General features: G+C 41.8%; 1 protein-coding gene across 5 annotated transcripts in view; it reads left to right on the forward strand.

Annotated features, from left to right (window-relative positions):
• HOOK3 (hook microtubule tethering protein 3) overlaps nt 1-22,015 on the forward strand; it is an 88,566-nt gene extending 66,551 nt beyond the window's left edge. For 3 of the 5 annotated variants that reach the window (XM_086380479.1, XM_086380481.1, XM_086380483.1), the window contains 7 exons: nt 9-96; nt 4,359-4,393; nt 6,402-6,484; nt 7,511-7,611; nt 8,794-8,898; nt 9,608-9,679; nt 12,820-22,015. In XM_086380479.1, the coding sequence (XP_086236605.1) occupies nt 9-96; nt 4,359-4,393; nt 6,402-6,484; nt 7,511-7,611; nt 8,794-8,898; nt 9,608-9,679; nt 12,820-12,960 (625 nt within the window). In that variant the 3' untranslated portion in view covers nt 12,961-22,015. Of the gene's footprint in view, nt 1-8; nt 97-4,358; nt 4,394-6,401; nt 6,485-7,510; nt 7,612-8,793; nt 8,899-9,607; nt 9,680-12,192; nt 12,365-12,819 lie in introns of all 5 variants that reach the window. The other 2 variants (XM_086380480.1, XM_086380482.1) reach the window with 1 other exon arrangement.
• Nucleotides 22,016-24,854: the final 2,839 nt, after the last annotated feature.

Consider the following 24,854-nt stretch of genomic DNA (forward strand, 5'->3'; position numbering starts at 1 on the left):
ATTCCTAGGCTGGTGAATCAAAGACTCCTAGAAGTACAGTCGCAAGTGGAAGAGCTGCAAAAGTCTTTACAGGATCAAGGCTCAAAGGCAGAAGATGTAAGTCTTACTTTTTATACTATGAGTGTATTAAAAGTGTACTATATACTTTTAACTATGGTCCAATAGTTTCATGATGTTTAGAAAAGCTGTAACTTTTTTTTTTGACGGTCTCTATCAACATAATTGTGATGATATTGGTTATAGAAAAGAAACAGTGTTTTCCTTTTACTAACATTGCTTATGAAAAGACCAGACAGTGCTTTGTGTCTCAGATTCACCCTGCTGGGAATTAGAAGTTCATTTGTAGTTTTTAGCTAAGGTATTGGGCTTTTGTGTTCCATGGATGCTCAACTCAGTTTTCAGAGTATTGCTTTTCCTTCTGGTCAAAAAAAAAAGTGCTGACACGATCTCAGCATGCTCAGGTAGCACTGTTCGATGGAAATCGGTTTTATGAAAATGATGCCCTTCCTAGAATCCTACCCTCTCCAGGTTTATGAGTCCCTCTTTCTGCCCTTGCCCTTGGCCACACACAGACACACACACACACACACACAGACAGACACACACACACACACACACACACACACACACACGCTCAGATAGAAGCTCGCTGACCTTTTTTCCCTCTGCCCGTGTGTCACAGCCCTGCCTGTTCGGCGGGTGCTCGCCTAGGATACAGCACGGATGTGGAGGCAGAAACAGCTCCTCCTCCACCTCCTTCTGCTCCCTGCCCATCAAGGTGCTCACGCGGCATGTAGCAGTCAGTCTGATGAAGGCGTGCAGCAGTCAAGTTTTACAAATCCTGTACATTTAATGAGCTGTGTACAATAGAGCTACACTTGCAGAGTCCTCAAAAGTGATGTGAAGAGGGGATAAAAACAATGTTCATGACCAATCTTTGCTTCCATCAATTGGTGATTTTTTTCTCATTACCAGCGTAATCTGGCTTTTGAGTATAAACCTGTTTGGTTGTTCTCGTTGGAGTCATTCTGGGCGCTCCGCGTCAAAGCTGTAGACCCATCCAGTTCCATCCAGCCTTAGTAATGTAAGAGGGTGTGAAGACAAAACAGTATTATTGCTCAAGGCCTCAGGGTGTGAGATCCGAAAGCTCATCCGTGACCTGATTTCTTGGGTTTCTTAAGCACCGTCTGGGTTATGCTGGCCACGTGCTCTCTGAGGTCACAGGTTGCAGCTTATCCTCTAATTTGTTGTTCTTCTTAGCTCCCCACGTGGATTCCCAGTTCCCCAGATTCTCACCAGCATTTAAACTACCTCATTCCGTTATTAAAATGGAACTAGTTTACTTTTATCCAGAACACTAAATGCCAAGCAGAGCCACCATTCGGGTGTGAAAATACTAGTAAACCTCACCAAGGGGGTCTTAGAGGTGAGCCGAAGTGACGTCTCTTAGTTCAGTGGCACCACTAGGTCCCTTAAACTGAGGTCAATGTAATCTTGGTTTTGGTCTTGGAAACTGAGGAGACTTCCAGTTGATCTGCAGAGAGGAGAAGAATGTGTGGGTCATAGGAGGTAAACATGGCAAAACATCAGTATCTGCTCAGCCTCAGGGGAATAACCGCTATACTTGTTTCTCTAATATTAAAACATACAGAAAGAGATTTATTCTACAAAAAATAATTTTACATGGCCTGATTAGATACCGCTGTGGGAATGAAATCTAATTAAATACATTGCATGTCACTACTTCAAGAGACGATATTTCAGAAATGAGTTGCCAACCCTAAAAGTACTGTTAGCGTTAATTAGTTTATTTGACTGTTCAGATGCTAATGAGATGTTTTGCTGTAAATTCCTGAAATTCCTCTCAGAGCGCTCTCCTCTATAAAGATTCAGATAGAAGCTTTCCTCACTCTCACGATGTGGAGGAACACGTGGGCCCCGCCGTGCGGTTCTTGCCCAGCAGATGTTTGATGCTTTGTCTTCTGTCTCCCACTCAACCTGCAGTGTTGCCTCAACAAACATGCCATGCACAGAACCCCTGCCAAGTGAGATGCGTCCTCTCTGAAGAAACACACTTTCCGCTTATTTCTGTTATCAAAAGCACAGTCCTGTGACCTAAGGCAGAGTAGCATGGTTTGCACATTTTTATTATTATTTTTATGTCATTTATTTTTAGCGTGGAAGCAGAAAAGCATTGGTTCTATCCAGGCATATGGATAATTTGAGCTAGCCACAGTGTATAAAACTCCAGAGAACAAGACAGGATGAGATCGTAGAAGAAAGAAAAATGTACATTTTTTGAACAAAATGCATATCTTTTACTTCTGTTCATGAATTACTAAATCGTTCCTTCTGTTGGCTGCTGTGTATGCTTCATACTAATGTGTCCTCTCTGTCTCTTGGCATGGTCTCTGCTCAAGGCTATTGTAAGTATGGCTTCCTATTCATTTCTATATATTGAGCAGTGTTTTGATTTATGCATTATCTGCCATCATAATTGATGTTGTTGAAATTTTAAATTACGGGGCTTCTATGCAAAATGAAGATAACCAATATAGGTTTATGTCCTTTACAATTAAGATATTTAAAGGATATCAAAAACCTAATAAGTCAGACTGACAGGAACTCGGCTCCTTTCTCTCCCCACCGCGCTCCTACCCAGTGTCATAACTGGTTTGTTTTATAAAGTGTTCTGATGGAGCTTGCTGCCACGGTCTGACCCCCTCCTGCCACACTTTATGAGAGTACCAGTCTTCAGCTGGGGAGGCATGTGGCCCAGGAGGCGGGGACATGAAGGCCGTGCGTAGACGCTGGGCTCTGCAGGCCTGGGCTCTAGTGCGGGCTCTGCCCCTGGAAACGCCCGGGCATCCCTCAGCCCCCAGAGGGGTTGGTGGCACCCACTGTGGTGAGGTTAACACAAGTCAACACCTGTGACAAGCTTCAGGGCCGTGCCCAGCCAGGTAACCGCTGTCTTTTGAGAGATTAAATCATCATCTTACTTCCTGCATACTGTCTCAGAATAAACATTGACAATGAATTTTGCTTAGAACCTAATCAAAACATGAGTGCAAAATGAAAGCTAAGATGTTTTTTTAAAATGTGTTCATTTCACCCTCGGCACTGGAGAGGGGACAGCAGTAATCAAAAGCCAGCAGGATTGTTGTCTTTCTCGCTGCCTGGGGGACGCAGTGGTGAACACTGTGGCCCATTCACCTGGCTGCAGTTGACACACTCAGCAGAGCAGGGCATCTGAATATTGCAGGGTTGGCTCAGAATGGGCCGGAGTAAGCGATTACAGCAATCATTATTGAGTCAGGGGGCTGAAACTGGAAGCGCCCGGTGTGAGGGGTGTGTTCCCCCATGTGGCTCTGCACTGATTGGACAGTCTGTTTTCTAAGTCCGTATTATTTGAATTCAACCGAATTAATTATGTAACCATGTATCTCAACATGGACTGCTTCATAAAATTCATTCATAATATGTACCCCACTAGTGCTGAGTTTGATCATGAAACCTGGCGGTCCTATATGGAATGCCATTATTCTTTGCTTATTTTGCGTACGTTCTGATCTCCTGCATCTCAGGAGACTTTTTTTTAATACCCAGTCAAAGCTGCATTCCCCAGCATGTTAAATGCTGTGGCTGACTTTTCCTTCATTTGCGCGTTCCATCATGTAAGTTATTTGCAGCCCGCGCATATCAGGAATCTCGGATTGAGTCACTCAGTGTTTGCATGAGTTGGTCCCATGACGCACGGAAAACAATAGCGTGGATAAAAAGTATCTTGCGTATGTGTTTGTCACTCAGTTGGTTCTGACTCTGTGACCCCATGGACTATAGCCTACCAGGATCCTCTGTCCGTGGGATTTCCCAGGCAAGAATACTGGAGTGCATTGCCGTTTCCTCCTCCAGGAGATCTTCCCAACCCAGGGATCAAACCTGCGTCTCCTGCTTTGCAGGCAGATTCTGTACCGTCTGAGCCACCAGGGAATCCCAAAAAGTCTTAGGGAAAGTCTCTTGCTATTATTAGACTTTACCTGCCTGTTGTGTCCAAGAATATTAGGTCTGTACCTGAAGGATTTTTTTATTCATTTCCCTGGCTATAGAGAATTTAGACATGCAGTTTGGGGTTTTTTTTTTATACTGATTGCTATCACTTATGAGCTGTTGTCTCCCTTATAAGAGAGAAACAAACTTGGGTACATCGTGTATTTTCAAACTTTGACCAGAGAACTTACTGAGGGCTTGCTCAGAGTTACTTGCCACCCTGAACAAGTACTCTTCATTTTTTTTTTTAAGTAATTAATGTATTCGTTAAAATGTCAAGTAATAAACTATTTTCTATTTTCCATTTTCAGTCAGTTCTTCTAAAGAAGAAGCTTGAAGAGCATCTGTGAGTATAAAAGCTGTTGCAGCCGTTGTCGGGTTGTCCAGAGAAGCAGAAGTGTTTTGTGTTGGTGGTTACAGAGCATCTAGGCAGGGGCCTGGGTGGCCCTCAAGGTGGAGACGATCATGAGACATGTTAATAGTGACTGGTTTTCATGGAAGACAGTTTTTCCACGGACTGGGATGGGGGAGATGGCTTCGGGATGATTCCAGCACGTGGCATTTATTAATGCCCCTGCTGATCTGACGGGAGGCGGGGCTCGGGTGCGGATGCGACTGGCAGGGAGCAGCCATAAATACAGACGAAACCGCCTCACTGGCTGCCCGCCTCCTGCTGTGCCACCTGGTTCCTAACTGGCCACAGACTGCTGCCAGCCTGTGGCCCTGGGGTTGGGGGTCTCCTGGTCTAAAGGGTCATCTGCACCCAAGGTCCTTGAATCAACCAACTGCTGCATTAGAACTGTGTTCTCACGTGAGCTTCCAGAGTTTTCTGTCTTCACAGTAGTGTTTATGGTCCCAGGTAGGACTGTGTGACCCTCCGGATCAGGAGGCAGAAGTGTTTCCTGTAAGAACAGAGAGCAGTTGCTTCAGGTTCTGCAGACCATGGTCTGTGCCACAGCCGCTGAGCTGTGGCTCAAAGGCAGCCGTGGATAGTATCTAAACCAGTGCTCTGACTGTGTCCCCAAAGCTTTCTACCCTGAAAGCGGCCACAGGCTGAATTTGGCCCCCAGGCTGCACTCCACCAGCTCTGGAGCCTGTGTCCAGCTGAACCTTCCTTTTTATATAAATGTTTTAAAGTATCATTAAGCTTGTCAACAGTAGCAGCTTTTCAAACACTTCCTTGCATTGCAAGCATACCCAAACATGACTTTTTAATCTAGAAGATTCCATTTTAAAATACAGCATTTGTTTTCTCATGAAGAAGTGTTTGTCAGCCTCTTTATCGGAGGTTGACGATGTTAGGCGTGTTTTGTGATTTCTCTCACACCTAGTATCAACTTGAGTCCTTCTCCCTGTCGTACCCTGGCCGAACTCCGTCCTTACAGACATGGAGTGTGGGTGGCCGTGGGTTGCCAGCCTGGTGGAGTGTTCCATTGATGGGCTGTGGTGAACCAGACACCCTGGGTGCACAGAGCTCGCGTGCCTGTCCTGCGGGGATTGGAAAGAGTTCTCCGGGCTGGCAGTTTCTGCATGCTGTCCGCTTTCTTCTTCAATGTGGGGAAAGCGAGTGCTCCGAGCCACTGACACAGGGTAGCAGGTCTAACCCTGGGCAGGTGCTTACACTTCTAGAACAGCACCTGTCACCTCCCAGCCACTGGGAGGTGACCTGCAGGGAGAATTTCATGCTGAAGTCTGTCCTTTTGTCATTTCCCACCCCTTGTTGCAGAAAATAGAATGCCTGTTGTTTCATAAAACTACTGTCTGACCATGGTTCTTTGTTCAGTTGTCTACATGGTAAAAATCTTCATCAAAAACACCTTATTAGTGAAGGGGAGGCCTGTATCAGTTCCCCATGGCTCCCATGACAAATCAGCACAAGCTGCAAAGCTGAAAACAACAGTCTTGACGGTAGTAGTTACGGTCCCAGCTAGGACTCTGCGACCCTCTGGATCAGGAGTCAGAAGCGTTTTCTATAAGGAACAAGGTTTTACAAACCATAGTCTATGTCACAACCACCGATTTCTGATTTGAGAGCAACCGTAGACAGTATGCAAACCAAGGCTCTGTGTCCTAAAGGCTTTCTACACAGAAACGGGCCACGGGCTGAACTTGGCCCCCCGGGCTGAAGGTTTATATGAAAGAATGGCTGCTATCTCAGACTCTGAGATTTTTGTCTCTAGGTTTTAGTCCTTTAGAAAATATTAATATGTTTATGTTGGTTAAGTCTTTGCATCTTTGTTTCATAGCATTTGTGTGCTATATGCTACTGTATCCTAAGAATAAAGAACTTACGTCTTTCAAGTGAAGAAAATGGAAAACAGTAGTAGGTGACACAGTTACATATTTTGTTGCAGAGAGAAGCTGCATGAAGCCAATAACGAGCTGCAGAAGAAGAGGGCCATCATCGAAGATCTTGAGCCAAGATTTAACAACAGCTGTGAGTTTTTCCTGATGATCAGTTTTCAGTTGGTTAGCCATGCATTACCCTCATGATAATAAGTTTATGTAAAATTTTGTTCTTTTAGAAATAGGCCCTATTGTATATTTTCTAGCAATCAAGGAATGTGCCCTGTTCACAGAAAGCACAGAAAGAGTGTGTGTGTGTGTGTGTGTGTGTGTGTATGGTCATCTATACAATAGTGCTTAGATTTCTAATTCCATTGTGATTTTTCCTTAACTATGAATGTTAATGTATATTTTATGAAATTATCTTCGTAGTGCAGTTGCAGTATGTCAACCAGACTTATTTTACTTTTGTTGGTATTTGCACATGTAGGTAACTTGACTTTGTCGATTCTTTTGTGTGGAGGTGGGAGCAATACAGACTTTTACTTTTTTCGTGTTGTGAGATATACATAACATAAAAATGACCATTTCAACCATTTTTAAGTATACAGTTAAGTGACATGTTTAGTAGATTTGCAATATCATACAGCCACTGTCTATCTCCTGAACTTTTTCATCTGCCTAAACTGAAACTTTCTACTAATTAAACACCCACTCCACACCTCCTCTCTTCCCAGCCCCTGGTCACCTCCATTCTGCTTTCAGCCCCTTGCACTTGACTCTTGTATACAACTCGTATAAGTGGAATCATACAATATTTGTCCTTTTTTGTGTGGCTTATTCCACTTCGCATAATGGCTTTCATTTTCACTGGGTATGATGCCTCCATGCTGTAGCGTGTATCAGGATTGAAGCTGAAAATATTCAACTATTTGTATACATAGACCACATTTTGTTATCCCTTTAGCCTTCAATGAATGCTTTTTATAATTTGTGTACTTCCATAGTGTAGTTTTTATTTCTAAGAAAAGCTCTCTGTTAAAAAAAGATTGTGGATTTTTAAAAATTAAATTATATAAAAGAATAGACCAAACGATCTCTCAAAGCTGTTAACTATTTACTGTTTTGTCAGTTGAAGTCTTTTTAAAGTTGTTACGGTCTACTGTCTCATCAATAGCCTTAAAAATTGAAGAATTACAAGAAGCTTTACGGAAGAAAGAAGAGGAAATGAAGCAAATGGAAGAACGATACAAGAAATACCTAGAGAAAGCCAAAAGTGTAAGTGTGAGTCTGCGGGTCTCTCTGCTTTCTGATTGTGGCTCACTGACGTCTCGTGATACACGCCTGAACCATGACCTCTCAGACCACGAGGAGACCGGACCAAAAGTACCCGAGCAGGAGGCAGTGACCGAAACGGTGCCCCAGCCCCGGGCTACTTCTGATTATCAAGAGGAAAGCACCTTTCCATGTAGGAGAGGAGGGACAGTCCTCACCTCGCCTAATAGTTCAAGTTAGCTGCGTGAGCAGCTTCCCAGGTGGTCCAGTCGTTAAGACTCCACACTTCCAAGGCTAGGGGGCATGGGTTCGATCCCTGGTCAGGGAACTAAGATCCCACATGCCGCACTGTGCGGCCAAAACAAAAAGATGAGCTGCACGCCCTAGGAGGGCCAACCTCTGCCTCCTGAAGAGCCTCAGCTGTGGTCAGCCTGAATCTAAGCTGGCTTCTGGGCCCAGCTGGCAGTTCCCAGGGAGAATGAGGTCATTGGAACCAGTTAAATAAATTACCTTTAGAAAGTCATCAGATAAATCTGGACTTTGGGGTGAAAATCCATTTTATGAAAAGTAGAAATAGGCGTTGGAGTGGAGGGGGAGCCTAAGGAGTCTGTGTTAAAGGAAATGCGGTCTCGCTGTTCTGCTCTTTCAGGTTTTCTGTAGAATTGATCATTTTTCTGCAGGCTTGACTGGTTTTGATAGTAAAACTGCTGGGCCAAAAAGACCCTTCCCGGACGCCTGCAGGTGTCCCAGCTAGACTTGTGTCCCCTGCCCGAGTCTAAACCCCACCCAGCCTCTGGCAGAGGAGACGGTCACAGTGACAGGCGTGTGGACATCGAGCCCCGTTCCCTGCTCACACACCTGGTCAGAGGCAGAGGCCCCTGAATCAAGTCAGAGGACCAGAAAGGGGAAGACTGCCGTCAGTCGTGTCCACTGCACTATGATTGATGAATTTTAAGCCAGAATTACTTCTTGTAATGGACTCTTTCACTTAATTTTAAATTTTTCTATAATTAGAAGTTGTAACAAGGGAACATCATTTCATACATTCAAATTTTAAAATATCCTTGTGAGATAGTTTTGGACTCTCGTAAGGTTTATTTATTTATTTTTTTAATAACTGCTGCCATAGATGTTATACACTGTAGATTTGAGACTTAAATTTTTTCCTTTTATCCCTTTTTGCAGGTTATCCGTACTTTAGATCCTAAACAGAATCAAGGAGCAGCACCAGAAATACAAGCTCTTAAAAATCAGCTCCAGGAACGGGACCGGCAATTCCATTCATTGGAGGTAGTTTACTATAATGTGATAAGACATTTGATTTTTTTATTTTTGATTCTAGAAGCCTTGCTGTGTACAGTCTCCACATCTGTAGGGCACAGTTACCAAAGTCTGTGGATGCAAAAGTCCCTTGTAGGCAGTAGTGAATATGGTTATTTGCATACAGCCTCTTTACATCATCCATGTGCTCTAAACCCTCTCCAGATTAGTTATGCGAGGTCTTCCCTGGTTGCTCAGGCAGTAACAAGTCTGCCTGCGTGCAGTGTAAATGCTATGGATTTTTTTGTCTGTTTTTTTCTATTTTGGAATATATGGCTTTTTGTTTGTTTTTGTCATTGTTTAGTCACTAAGTTGTGTCCAACTTTTTGTGACCCCCTGACCTCATGGATTGTAGCTCCCCAGGCTCCTCTGTCCGTGGAATCGCTCAGGCAAGAACACTGGAGTGGGTTGCCGTTTCCTTCTCCAGGGGATCTTCCCGACCGAGGGCTGGAACCCGTGTCTCTTGCCTTAGCAGGAGGGTTCTTTACCACTGAGCCACCTGGAAGCCCTGTGTTTTCTGTTTTGGGCCTGGAGTGGGCTGACTCTGTGGATGTGGAACCTGTGGATATAGAGGGCCAGCTGTACAGTGGTGCCCATGAATTTAGATGGGCATAAATTAGATTTTTACTGGTGTTGAATGTTTTTCATGTTTACATGCTTACATGTGCTTGCTTTTTAGAAAGAATATGAGAAAACAAAGAGTCAAAGAGAGATGGAAGAGAAATATATTGTCAGTGCCTGGTACAACATGGTAAGAAAATAACACGTCAAAACACTTCGCAAAGTTCAATGAATGTGTATTATTTGTTATACTCCTTTAGTGTAGAAGTCATTCTACCGAATGAATCTGAAAAGTAATTGCCGTCCTAACACACACTAACAAAACCCTAACGCTGATCTTAGGGCTGAACAGCAGATACGAGAACCCACCATAAACGGGGTTAGAACACTGTGGGCACTGTCCTGAAGGATGGAAAATTTTCTGTCTCTCAGAACCATTTGTCCTTGGGCATAGTGACTTCAGTCATATCTAAACACAGATGGAGTAGGTGTTTTTTTGTGGGACTATTTCACTGGCTTTTCAGGACTGGTTCTTATAACAAAGATAGTTTAATTGTCTCACAGGGTTTGGTAAATGTTCAGTGTGGGATCCTGAAATTTGAAATTGAATTTTCCAATACACACAAAAATGTACATATGGCAGGGGAAAATAAATGCTCACCAGCATTTTGACTTTCAGTAAGGTTTTTCCAGATACAAAGAGCTGTGGATTTTGAAGAATGCTGTACTTTTTTTCAATATTTTTTTCCTAGACCTTTTCGTCGTCTTTTTAATAACTTTATTTATTTGTTTCCTTTTGGGCTGCGTTGGGTCTTGGTTGCGGTGTGGGCTTTTCTCTAGCTGCAGTGCGGGGGTGGGGGGTTCTCTAGTTGGGGTGCACAGGCTTCTTACTGCAGTGGCTTCTCTTGTCGGGAGCACAGACCCTAGGGCCCGTGGGCTCAGTGCTTGCAGTTCCCGGGCTCTAGAGCACAGACTCAGCACTTGCGGCACACAGGCTGAGTTGCCCGCAGCGTTTGGGATCTCCCCGGACCAGGGATCGAGCCCGTGTCTCCTGCATTGACAGGTGGATCCTTTACCACCGAGCCAACCAGGGAAGCCCTTCTTTTTCTTCTTTGTTCTTCTTCCCAACACGACCACTTTTGCCTTTTCCAAATGTGAGTCTAGTCGCCTGAGACTGATTCCTTTCCCCATACCCATTTGACCCTGTAGTTGTGTTTCATGACACAATACCATTTTACAATTACAATTGTAAATTATACCATTTTACAGTTACAGTTGGTACTGTGTCTTAAAGGTTAGTGTCCCAGGTCTGCTAATAGTGTGATTTGAGCTTTTGTCAGAAATTCACACAATTTTATGCCATGTCCACATTTATTTGCCTTGGTTAAAGATACATACTTAAGATTTTATCCCAATTTTAAAAAAGAAAAGAGGGACTCTTTCTGGGTTTATGGTACCACTACTGTTAATATAGATTAATTGAAAATAAAATGTAGAAAAAATAAGAAAAAACTATATTTAGGGGAGGTCTCTGGGAACTGGTGCTGGCGCCTCTCTGTCCTCCGTCAGGGGTAGTTAGCAGCAGCCTTGGAGCTCGGGCCCTCCGTCCTTACTAGTAATTTCATAGAGCTGATTGATTTTTATGATTTCACATATTATGGAACCAAACTGATTTACTCCGTGATATGGTATTAAAGAAGAAACCTATTGATAGTTTTCAACTCCACAGAGAATGAAGGAATATCTCCCAGTAGGATCTCACAAGTTATGTTCAGATAAGATAGCTGGAAAAGCTTCATAGGGCTTCCCTGGGGGCTCAGTGGTAAAGAATCCACCTGCCAGTACAGGAGCTGTGGGTTCAATCCCTGGGCCGATAAGATCCCCTGGAGAAGGAAGTGGCAGCTCACTCTAGTATTCTTGCCTAGAGAATTCCATGGACAGAGGAGCCTGGTGGGCTAGAGTCCATGGAGTCACAAAGAGTCAGATATAACTAAGTGATTAAAGGAACAACAACAAAAACTTCATATATACATTCAGCAAGTTCTGCATTTCAGACAACTGAAATGGAAGTGAAGGTGATGAGTAGCTTAGTACCTAGTGAAAGGTATTAAGTATCTCAGAGAATGGCCTTGTGATGGATCCTGAGATCTTAAACATTGGGTCAAGAAGTTGAATAAGTTGTTTCGATTATGAAAGTTTTTTAAAAAAAGGTATATTTTAATAAAATATAATTGTTAATATATGTAGGCAAATCAGTAGGTTAAATATTACCAATAGATATTTGTCCATTGTCCTCAGGTCCTTAAATGGTTTAGTTTCAAACTGAGTGAAAAGCACATCCTGGATTTTCTCATTGGGAAAATGGAGGATGTTATGTCCTTGGGCCTACCTAAAACACTGAGCCCTGACCCCTGTTTCTGTGGAGCTGACCGGTGATGGGAGGTGTATCTCGTCTTCTGTGCTGGTTGCCCAGCTTCTCTGGGCGTCTTTCTGCCTCTCCTCCTGGCCCTCGTCCTTCCGCCTACTTGTCGCCAGCATCCACTTGCTCCCATCGTCTTGTCTGCAGTCACTGGCGAGAGGAGCCGGCCACCCTCAGCTCCTCCCGTTTCTCTGGCCAGGGTTGTCTCCAGCTCATTCAATGAGCACTGAGGCCGTCTTTCCCCTTCTGCTCAGAGTGCTCACTGTTGGCTCCTCCCTGTTTAGAGAGGGCTGCAGCCTGCCTCCCTCTTGTTCGGAGGTCCTGGGCCCAGCGGGTGGGCTCCTCTCCAGTCCTCAGGAAAGACCCCTGCGTGCAGTGGGCCCTCTGTTGGGGGCCATCAGGAGCTTCCCTTAACTTGAGAACACAAGTCTGCCTGGGAAGAAAAGCAGCGCGGTGGTATGTATTACACCCGGTGTGACTCTCCGCCTTCAGAAAGGACAAGTGCTGTGTGGTCTTCTGTTCTACCTGAACCCTGTGATTTCCGTACCCCCACGTGAATCAGCCGCTACCAATCAACTGCCCTTTTTCTGCCTTGGAAAATCACTTTATACATCTGATCTGAAAGGGAAGTGTGTATGATTTCATGTGGGTGATATAATTCCAAAGATCCATCTCTTATTATCTACTGTCTGGATTATTGTAAATTCAGAAAATTCAGCCTTCATTTCTCCACAGGAAGATTTGTACCTAATTGTTGGAACTAGAATGTCTCTAAGACCTTAATCTGTAATGAAGAGAATTACAGATTAAATCGTGCCTTTTGACCCCACTTAACAAATTCTGCATGATCGTTTTCCCCTGTGAAAGTGCGTTCCCCTGGTTTCTGATGACTTCTCTTCCCTGTGATGTAGGGGATGACTCTGCACAAAAAGGCGGCTGAAGACAGGCTTGCGAGCACGGGGTCGGGGCAGTCGTTCCTGGCGAGGCAGAGGCAGGCCACCAGCACGCGGCGGTCTTACCCGGGCCACGTCCAGCCGGCCACCGCAAGGTAGACGAGTCCCGCCGCTGGGGTAGAAACACCCGCGTTCAACACACACTTCTGTTACATGGCACGGCATTTCAGGAGGTTCAGCCAGCTTGTATTTCGTCTCCATTTTACGTTACCCTTCAGTTGTGTCTCGTTGGAGGACTTTCTCTCTTCTGTATCTGTAATGCTTTCGTTTCTCAGTCCTTTATTCTGTAGTCCTGTCAGTTCCTTTTAATGTGCCAAAACCTTTTTAAATGCCCAGTTAAACGTGTTGTATATTAGTGCAGTACTTTTCTTTGTATGAAAATGTCCCTTCCCCAACGGTGTAGGCTTTGTAATGAATTAGATTTTCTGCCAATAATTGAGATACAATTTATATTCTCTATCGTGCCTCTGTGTTACCATGCTTTCTAAGAATGTCTTTGTTTAAAGGGAATTAATCTTTTTATGATGTATTAATCTGTGTTTTCAATTGTTTTCCAAATGCACTTCAAATAACTTACATATTTACTATATAAAATGGTTGGCAAGTGCACTTTTTGCAAAGACATGAATACATGGGCAGAGGTGCTAATCAGCTCTCACCCAAGGCACCTGAGAGAATTATTTAGAGGGGAAAAAAACGAGTTTTCACATTGTTTTATAGGAAATTAAATTTGAAGATTTGGAAACTATTTTTAAAACATAAATGGAATTTCATTATTTCCTGCTATATTGTTTGCTGGCAGAAGTGAATGTGTTGGTTAGGCTGTTCGAGGAGAAGTTACAGAAGAACAAAAATCAGGCAGTACATTCTTTTGTTTTGTTTTGTTTTGGAATATCACAGTAACTGAGGATCAGATTCTGGCAATGGGGATAACACTGAATTTCAACCACCCTCCACGTCTAAATGATTTATTTTTTATATACTTACAAGTCACAGGTAGCCTTACCTTCGGGGTAATTTCCTTGCTGACTTGCACCTCATTTGTCTTACTTATTCCTTAATATAGACCCTTCTGTTTCTCACTAATTCCTAATACTTAACATCTTACTATCAGTCATTAAGATCAGTAAGTGACTTCCTGTGTGTGACGTTTCTGACAGGTCTCTTTCTTAATTCTGTGGATGAGTCTAAAAATTTGCTGCCAGGCAGATTTTCTCTCGGGTATTTGGTTGCCCCAAAGTGCTTACATTTGTTGACAGATTATAAACTATTTATTTACGTTGATGAATGGCTGTCAAGTAACAGAGATTGTGAAGCACTTTGACTATATAAGGTGCTATGTAAATGCAAAATATCATTCATTTAAACATGAAATGTCTCTGGCTCGCTTTCCATATTGGCTTAAATATTTGGCCCCAAATTATATTAAATATATTCCCCTCCAGCCTTTCTCTTACACCACAACCCATTTTTTAAAAGCAAAAATTTACTGAAATTAGGTTGATCGTTTATTTGGTTTTGGTTTTAGATAGGTTACCTGTTAAGATTGTATTTCGTGTACTTGCTGTTTGGAAGTTCAGGTTTCATTTAGTTTTGTATATTAAATATAAATGAGTAACTTTAAATCAAGCTAAATGTACTTAAGAATTTTCAGAAAGTATATTTGGATGTTTGATTTTTAATCCTTATTTCCTTTTTTCTTTAAGAAAATGGACCTAAAATTATTTTAGGTGTTTTCATTTGTCCTCGGAAACTATACCTGAAGAAAGGTATTAGAAAGTGTGCAGGAATGACTCCATGCATTGAGCTAATTTTTTACATTAAGTACAGAAGTCTGAGCTCAGTGTGAATGCCTCCACCTGGTAAGAAGAAAAGCGGGAGGACTTAGTAGTAAAGGACAGAACCATGTGGGTAGGTGCATCCTGGGGCTTCCGGAGGCTGGGCAGACCCAAGCCCATAGAATGTTTTGACAATAAAAGATTAAAATCTAAGATGGTTCAGCCTCGCCCACCCCACCACTTCCAATCCCCTTATTTCACAAATTAGAGAATGGATCCACCTGTTTTAAAATAAGGCATGAACACTAACCTTGGTAAAATTGAAATTACTGGTAAATAACACCTGCAGAATAAGATGGACTGAAACCAGAGTCCCTGAGCTGTTTCTTATGTGGGTTCTATCCCATAAGATAAGGAGTTTTCATTTTAATTCTCTAGTGCTAGCCCCGTCCTGGCCTACTACCCGCCCACCTACCCAGATTTGTTTCTCTATATGGGCACGTGCCAAGCTCCTGGAAGGAAATTTTCCATCCCATTTTTCTCCGGCATCCCATTGTTTTGGTGTTTACATTCATAACCTTCACTCACCTTTACAGTATCCTAAGTTTTAATATATTGCTTTCATTCCATAACAGAAACTTTATTTCTAAACATTCTGTGATGTTTTTTGAAAAGCACGAATAAAACTGCACTGTCCCAGTGAGAACCCTATTTCCTTGGCCCAGCTTTTGGGCAGGGTTTTATGAATTTCTCTTTTCTCTGTGATGATTATTAATCTCTAGGAGGTTTGTGCCAATGCACGATCTCTCTGCAAGTTGCGAGACACTGGGCACCTTAGGTAGGTGGGAGCTGAGCTGGGCCTTGCTGGACAGATGCCCACACACAGTGGCTCCATGAAGCCTGCGCTCCCTGGGGCAGTGGAGCCAGTCCTGATGCACCATAGAGTCAGCACAGAGTTACTGCGTTAAGGGTGGGGCGAGGCATCACCCCAGGTCTGAATTCTTCTAAACAAAAACATTATTTTCTGTTTTCCTTCTAACCAGGGTGAGAAAATACAAAGTTAGTAACTGAAGACCATAAAAGCATACGTTTTATATTCTGCAGTGTGTATTTAACGAGTTTGTAATGGGGGAAAAAATCCAGCAAATATTACAATTTACCACATCTTTAAAAGAGAATAAAAAATACAGTTGTACTTACCTTACAAGAACTCATACAAACTCCATCAGATCTGTTTAGTATTTGTCTGATTACCTAATAACCAAGAAAAAAAGAAGTCCCAAAATAAAGGCTCCATTTTCTTTTTCTTTTTTTGGCCACACCACGTGGCATGTGGGATCTTAGTTTCCCAACCGGGGATCGAACCTGTGTCCTCTGCATTGGAAGCAGGAGAGTCTTAACCACTGGACCACCAGGGTAGTCCCAAGGCTCCGTTTTCTAAACACTGATCAGGATTGAATTATTTCTGTTTGATAAAACTGACTAGTGAGATGATTCATTATAATAAGGATGATATTGTCAGCTTTTGTTTTGTTGAGGTCTTAACCGCTTTGTCTGTGTAGTAACAACTCAACTGCACAAACTTAAGCTAAATGTTTCCACTCAGAAGCATCCGCCCACATTCCATCAGCAGGCGTCAGGAAGGCATGAGAATCTGTGCTGTTACAGACAGACCAGCAGTAAGCCATGTGAAGGGAAGTGGGGTTTAAGGTTGAAGGAGAGGTACATTTTTATTTATGAATTTTTTTACTCACACTTCCTCCTCAGTTGCAGTTTTATTTATTCACATCTAATGATACAAGATAGTTTTTGGAGTTTCTTGCTCTCCAAAAAGCATTCATCTTTTAAAGATAACCCCCTGTTAAAAGTCTGAAAATCTTTATCCAAATGTAAGAATTGTCTTGAAGCAAAACTCTAAATTTTTGAACTTATCCTAACTTCCTGCATTGAATCTCCAGTGGTCCAGATCTCAGACTCCGGGAGTGTTAGAACTTTTCCCCAGTTGGAACACATGAGGTTTATCTGACAAAGCACTCGTAACCCAGATAGTGTAAACCTCGTTAGTTTAGAGACACCTAGATAAGAACTTCTATGACCCTGAAGGGAGAGGACAGTGCTTGGCGTTTTGCTTGTTTTGCTGAGAGCAAAACAGCAATATGAGTTTTGTTGTCTGTTCATTAAGCTGTGGGCCACGTTTTGACTTTTTATCCTCAAATTACAAAGTGACTCTGCCTAGAAATGGCTGTGGAACTACGGAGTGCATTTCTCAGCAGTGATGTCTGCGTGGTACCCCACAGGGTAGGAACAAAATAAGAGGGGCTCTCAGAATCTTTTAAAATTATTTTAGCACGCTTTTTCCTTTTTTTTCCCCCTTTTTATAATGATCATCTCTCTTCCTCTATTTCCAACTGTGAAAATGGCAGCTCATTTTAGTAATGTACAGCCCAGTTTCACTACATTTAAAAAGCAGTTTCAGAGCTTATTCTTTGTAACTATAATGATTCGAATATTTTGTATCATGACGTTTTTTATATGAGGGAAGCTATTCTCTGTCATCCTTTTTTTTACTTTCTATAAAGCATATTTAAATAATAATTGGTGTATGTTCATTCTGTTGAAAACTTTGAAAATGTTTTAGTGACCAATTTAAGCACAGTAATTTTATTGTTCTTAAGTTGTACAACAAATAATGTTTATTTCTCAGAAGCCTAAAAAACATAAAATAATCTGCTACTGACACAGCTCCCCCTCCCCATTCCCCTAAATCATGGAAGTGTCAAAATTTTGCTCCTTTTTTTCATAAAGTAAAGGGCAGGTGTGATGACCACCATCTCTTTTCAGTCACTGATTATGTTCTTGAGAAATATGTACCAATAATTTGTTTTAAAACAGCCTTTTACCAACCCAATTCCCATGTATTTATAAAAGCTTTAAAATTTGTATTTACTGTTATCCTGAGATGTATTTGGATTCTTCACACTGCACTTAAAATGATAGAGGAGGGGCATTACTTGAGAGACAAGAGACCTGAACCTAACTGTGGCAAGTGTGTGAGCCTGGCAGTCGTAGCCTGTCGGTGTTTCCTAAGCGTTCTGCTTCAGCAACTATGCCTCTCACATAGTTTTCTACCTTCTAACGTTTTCCAATAATATCCTATGAGATAAGTTTGTATGCTACATGTAAGAGCATAGAACTCTGAGAAAGTAATCTAAGGCTGCCAAGGCAGATCCATTCCTAGAGAGTAGATCAATTATTGGAAGAAGAAAAGACCTAATTACAAACAAGTATCCAGGCAGATGGAAGTGCTGACACCATTCAACCTACACTTGGTCTTAATAGTAATACTAAAGTAATAGTTTACATAAAATCTTCTGAATTTCCATGGTCATTCTGTTAAAAAAAAAGAGTAGACAAAAATATTTTCTAATCGTCCTTCCTTTCAGTGGGCACTCCCTGGGCATAGATTAACTGTACATGTTTGTGAGTGGAGAGGAAAGCATCAGTTTTCATCTTGAAACTGGTAACCCATTCCTCTCTAAGATAGATCTTTAAGACTGTGAAGATAGGATGGTGTGATGAGATGAGACATCTACGGTGGCTGAAACTCACTACCAACTCCCTAGAAGTAACCTGGCTCTGCTGCTGTGTGCAGTTTACAAACCATACACTCAGTTTTATGTCTGCCTTAATTATACATAGTGGCCCCGCAGAAGATCTTGTTTAAAATGAAGGCAAGAGTAGACTTCCTATGTGTATATATTCAAGGAGAGCCTTTGTATACCTGGTAACATGACTGCCCAGCTCTGAACTAGGTGTTCAGGGTCTGAAGATGAAATCATCAGAGAAGGTGTGTAGGTAGCCTCGGAATGTAAGGACGATGGGGCTATCAAATACCCTAAATTATATCAACTCAGAGCTTAAAAGGATGAGTAAGTTTCAAGCTCAGAGTGAGAAAAAGAAATTCACCAAAGCATGCTGAGGCTTTAATGCATGTGGGAGACTTCTGAGCAGTCGTCATTGCTTTAGAGATCTCTGAACTGACAAAGGAAAATAATTAGATTAGCATTGATACTGTAAAACTTATAAAAGGGACTCGTGTTTATTCTTGGTGTAATTTGTCAGCCTGTGGACAGTGATGACTGTATATACATTCTATATGTGTAGAATATATATATAGTGTTTATTTTATATATGTCACTATTAGAGTTGAATGTCTTAATATTATTTACTACTTCTACTCACATGTATTATTTATACTTTACTGCAAGAGTCACAGCACTTTACTTACTAACATTAGATAAGTATTTTCCTTCTACCTTTCTGTGGCATTTTCCATGTACATCTTTTCCGCCGGGGTTCTTTTCCTTATTTTGGAAGACTCACTAAGGAAGCCGTAAAAGACAGCCCAAATAAATGGGCTGTGCTCTCTTCCTGAAATGTCTAAAGTCCGATTTGAAGTTCTGAGTCTAGAACGCTATCTGAAGCTGGGTCGGGGCTGCGAGTCATTGATTATATTTTATGTCATGTTAATAAGACTCGTGAAGTTAATACTTATGAAGCAGGGTCTCTCATATACAGACACACTTTAAGCTCCTTGTTTCCTGGAGGTGCATTAACAATAAGTGAACAGTCTTCTGGTTCATCAGAAGATGCTGTCACCCTTCATTTGCCTGTCTCCTAAAAACAGACTGGCAAACTCTCCTTCACTTTCATAGTTTCTTCATCATTGCATGTACTTAGACACAGAAGAAAGCAAGCCAGATTCCAGGAGCTGTGACGTCCAAGAATCTGGAAAACGCTGGGGATGAGGTGATGGGAAGGAGCAGGTACCAACCGTGGCAGGATGCTACAAAAGTGGTCTTAGTTCTACTAGAACATATGCCTTATGAACTTGGCCATTTTCTTAAGTTCAAATATGGCAAAGTTTTCAGCTTTTTCTTTTGAGAGATGTTTTGTGGAGTCAGGACTCTTTTCATTTGTACTTGAATATATTTATATTCAAATCATAGTCAAAACATACTGAAGTATTTGTTGTTACATAAACATTAACACAGTGATTACTGCCAAAGAACAGGGAGATGCGCTCGTTAAGAACATGCTCGTAAGGGTTTTGTCTTATGTTTAGATGAGAGAAGTGCTTGTAGAGTGTGGACAGTTTCTGCAGTGCTTTCTTCCCTGTCACCCTCTGTTCCGCTGATGTGCTTGGCGTAGGCAGGTCACCTGGAAGACAGAAGCACAGATAGAGAAGGCTAGACTCTAACCTGTGAGAGGAGAGCCACTTTTTATCCTCCCAGAGCAAAAAAATTAAACACACAGTCACACTCACACATGGGGACAGAACGTTGAACGGATAAATCACCTTCTAAATGTCTTGAGCATCCTTTGGCTTCTTGCTAATCTAGTTAAGAGCAGATACTATACCTGCATTGTCCAATCCACTAGCCAATTCACAGCCACATGTGCTGATTTAAATTCAAGTAAAATTAAGAATCCGGTTCCCCAGTCCCCCAGCCACATTTCATCAGAAGCCACCTGTGGAAAGCAGTTACCATACCAGGCAGCACAGATCCAGAACGTGTCCATCATCGAAGAAGGCGCTTTTGACATTTGGTGCCCAGAGAGAAAATAAGGATGAAATAAAGACATTCAGTTAACTTATGATACACTTACAGATTTTTCTGGCATCATTAAAGAAAGGTATTTTTTTTATAAAAATTAATACCAGCCCTTTTTAAAGACCTTGAAAAATCAAAACCCCATTCTTTGAAACTAGTTTTCAATATATTTTTTAAACAGATTCTTAGCACTTTACTTTTTAAGTGGTATAATTAAATAACTTCATAAATCATAACTTAGTATCTTCAGGTTCTTCCCTTTTTTAGGTAGTCTTTTAAAATTGATGATAGCTTCTAACACTTATCCAGCAGAAACTGATGAATGCTTATTTATTTACAGGTAAAAGTTGATAGACATCATAGTCCTCTATTCTGCTACTTTTAAATCTCTGTTCTGTTTCTTTTACATATATATAGATCTAAGGAGATTTGCCAACAGTTTTTCATTTATGCCCCCAAAATCACATTTGATCATCTATCACCTTAAAGGCATATCAAGATCTAAATAGTTTCTTTGATTTTCTTCCTAGTTTCTTGTTCTTAACTACTTAGATTGTGGATCAAGTTAAGTTTCTTGTATTAAGCAGATTTTATTCCAGCAACTTAGTTAATGAAACATTTTTTTAAGATTTATTCATTGCCTTGGCTTATTACTAAAGTGCTTAGCATGACTAAACAGATCTATACAAATGCATCTTTGAATTTTTTAGTGAATAGAAGAAACTAATTGTAACTCTTTGGAGTCAGCTTGGTATTTAGTGAAAACTATACTGTCAGGAAGTCAGATACTTTCCTCTGCCTTTTCAGTCTTTTTAATCAAGCTGCAGACTTAATCCAGTAGTATCAAATTACAAACAGCTGTAAAGAAATTCTTATTCAAGTACAGATGAGTAAATGGCATGATTTGAGTTTATTATTTTTTGGTGGCAGAATATTAACTGTATATTCTGCAGAGACTCATATTCTTAGTTAAGGGAAATTTTCAAGATGCTTGAAATAAGAAAGAACATGCTAGTATAAATACAGGAAGTGACTGTACACAAATGCCAATCAGTGATTTGGGGCCTTTTAATTTTTTTTAATAGTCTTTTGTTTTTTTAATAGTCTTAGTTATTAAAAATTCAGATGCACTAATATGCCATTGCTGTCACTAACTTTGCTGTTTACAGATTATATGTAATTCATAATGCTTTGTGCTCAGAAGAATAATTTCCAGATTTAATCTTGTTGTTTTGAAATTTGCCCCACCATTTATAGCACCCAATTTTTGGTTGCATAATGAATGGTAAAATTCAAACATATCTAATAGTTTAATAATTTGCCTTATTTCGATTAACAAATTCTATCAAAGATTTGGGGATAGAAAGAGGCTTTTTTTTTTTTCCTACAGTATTTTTTAAACTTTTCAGATGAGCTGGAAAACACTTTAGTACATTGGAGTTGGAGTTGTATTGGTTACAGTCCCAGCTCTATAGCCTTATACTCATGTCTTAAGTATTACTGATTGTTCTATGAATTGTTAGTTTGACATTTGACATTGTAGTTATCCACCTTGCAGTTTAGCCTTTGCAAAAAGGATATTGCTAGGTATGTTCTTATTTCTGGTTGACTATTGAATTTGTAATTTCACAATTTCATTCTGAGTCATTGTAATCCAAAAAGGAAAACCATGTAGGACTAAATTTTTCACCTCACAGTGAAAACTGAATCAGTGCAGTTTTAGCAACTTCGTACAAAAATGCATCCGAGCAATGTCGCACCTGTTTGCCAGTCGTTGACTCTGTTAGATTCGTGAGTTTTCTCACTGTTTCTCTGAGGTAGATGACTTGTTAGAGAGCCTCAGAAAGAAATTTTCACCAAACTCACAAAAACATGAAGTCCAAGAAATCACCAGAAGACAGATTTTTAATTTTTTGAAATCTTATATTGTATTTCCTTTTGATGTCACTCATTTTAATTTTATGACTGCCAACTTGTTATGGTATTAATTATATGTATATGTTTATATGTATGCATATAATATATGTATATGTATATGAAGAATAAAGTTAAGATTTGGTCAAACTATATTTTCCCATTCAAGTACAAAAATGTTTTCAAGGCTGCAAAAAGTGTACAGTTGTTAAACAAGTTGTAAATAAAGACTTGTATAAAAATTCAGCTTAGATTATTTTTTCTTCTCTTAAACCCTGACACAAACATGTTTAATAATTGTCTTAATCCCGTCAATTTAAATATTATGCCACTGACTTACTGTAAATCAGGAATGTTCTTTGAACTTTTTCCCAGTACCTAGAATGGGTTCTCTTTTGATTTAGGCTGGTACATACCGTGTGTAAGTTGGCTGTCCAAAGTCCTGAGGGATAAAAGGTAAACCTAGCTTCTCCCCTCTTCACAGACAGTCCAACAGGAACCACAGTAGATACTTTACCTTCTTTCACAATATATTATTCTGGAAGCATCCTATTTAGGCCATGGGGCTTCCCAGGTGGCTCTGTGGTGAAGAAATCAGCTGCCAAGCAGGAGACGTGGGTTTGCCCTGGCTCAGGAAGATCCCCTGGAGGAGGGCATGACAACCCACTCTAGTATTCTTGGCTGGAAGACCCCAGGGCAGAGGAGCCTGGCGATGACTACAGTTCACGGAGTTGCCACGAGTCGGACACAACTTAGTGACTAATAAACACCAAAATGTAGGCCATAAATACCCCTTTTCCTGCCTGTAGACCTTTGAAATTCACACAATTTCAAAATTATGAAATTTTCCATTTTCAAATTCACAATCCGCCACGTCCACTCTCAACATGATTGAACTGTGGCATGTTCAGTGTTAAGTAGATTGTAGCAGGGCTTCCCTGGTAGCTCAGCTGGTAAAGAATCCACCTACAATGCAGGAGACCCTGGTTTGATTCCTGGGTCAGGAAGATCCCCTGGAGAAGGGATAGGCTACCCACTCCAGTGTTCTTGAGCTTCCCTGGTAGCTCAGACAGTAAAGAATCCGCCTGCAATGTGGGAGACCTGGGTTTCATCCCTGGGTTGGGAAGATTCCCTGGAGAAGGGAACGGCTACCCACTCCAGTATTCTTGCCTGGAGAATCCCTATGGACAGAGGAGCCTGGTGGGCTACAGTCTATAGGGTCGCAAAGAGTCAGACACAACTGAGTGACTAAGCACAGCACAGCACAGAGTAGAAGCAACTGTGGAGACATTGATTATATTTACAATAATTCCAAAATGAAGTTAGCACCAGAATTAAATACAAACAAACAAACCCGGTTATGTACCTGGCCAGAATAGTGCCCATTTTATGTGCGTTTAAATATGACATTTTAGTGTCAGCAAAATATAAGTGTTCTTCCTTCACCAGCGTGGATGCAACATGTTAAATTTAGCCTTTATTGAGTGTCTGCCCTAAGGACTGAATATTGAAGCAAGGGTGAAGAAGTGAGAAGGTAGGTTGAATCACAAAACTGGAGGCAGAATATATATTTTGTATGATCAAACAGCTGTGTGATCAAATGGGGGCCAAGACAGGAAAATTCCCACCTAGCGTGGTCCAGCCAGCAGACCCCAGCCAGCTGTGAGGATGCTTAGCGGCATCCGGTCACCCCTGCAGCACACAGCGCAGCACGACCGCGGGGCTTTGGCGATGCCGTGCCCTCCCCGGGGCTGGGACAGACCAGCCTGTCTCCATGAGAGCCCCTCGTTCACTCAGTTCTGGTGATGGCCACGGCTAGGGATGTCTGCAGACTGTTCTCCCGTGTGGCACCCAGACTGGAGTGCACAGAGCACCTGGGAGGGATCAGATCACTCGTCACGCAAACTCCTGACGTGGCCAGGGGGGCCACTCAGCCGGTGGAGTCTCGGGGGGAGAGGGACTTGGTGACGCAGCAGGAGGCCTGAGAAACCCGAGAGAGAGCTCCAAAGCTTGTCAGGACCCAGCCTCCGACACCACAAGCATCAGTTCTCCTTTATGTCAGGATTGTCACGGACGAGACCGGGTCCAAGGGGCTGACCCTCCACTTCACAGTGACTCTAGCTGGTATTGTTCTGGAGTCAAAAAGCAGAAAGACTGTTGCTATGAAGGTCATACTTCTGAAGTCAGAATATTTCCCCGTTTTCTAATCCCCGTGCCAAATGCACCTCCAGGGGTTCAGAACCAGCAGGTATGTAACTAAACTGAACAATACCTGCAAAGCTTGAAGCCACAAAAAACACTCAGACTTTTTGACAGGTATCTAGTCGTATGTGAAAAGTCAAAAGTATTAGTTGCTCAGTCGTGCCTGACTCTGCAACCCCATGGACTGTAGCCCGCCAGGCTCCTCCATCCATGGGTTTCTCCAGGCAAGAAGACTGGAGTGGGTTGCCATTTCCCTCTCCAGGGGATCTTCCTGACCCAGGGACTGAACCCCCGTCTCCTGCATTGCAGGCAGATTGCATGTAACGTGAGCTATAAAATGTTTCCACTCCCTACTTTGGCAGTTAACTTCTGGGACGATATTTTAAGGAATCTGTCCAAACTATGAATGCCTCTGTGAGGTGACAAACTGTCCGTGTTCCTTGCCGAAGTCCTCCGTCTGCACAAGGGCTCCTCCTAAAGGACA

The sequence above is a fragment of the Bos grunniens genome, chromosome 27 (genome assembly GCF_055505025.1).
Source record: "Bos grunniens cultivar Pamir isolate PY7600 chromosome 27, Bosgru_T2T1.0, whole genome shotgun sequence".
Lineage (NCBI taxonomy): Eukaryota > Metazoa > Chordata > Mammalia > Artiodactyla > Bovidae > Bos > Bos grunniens.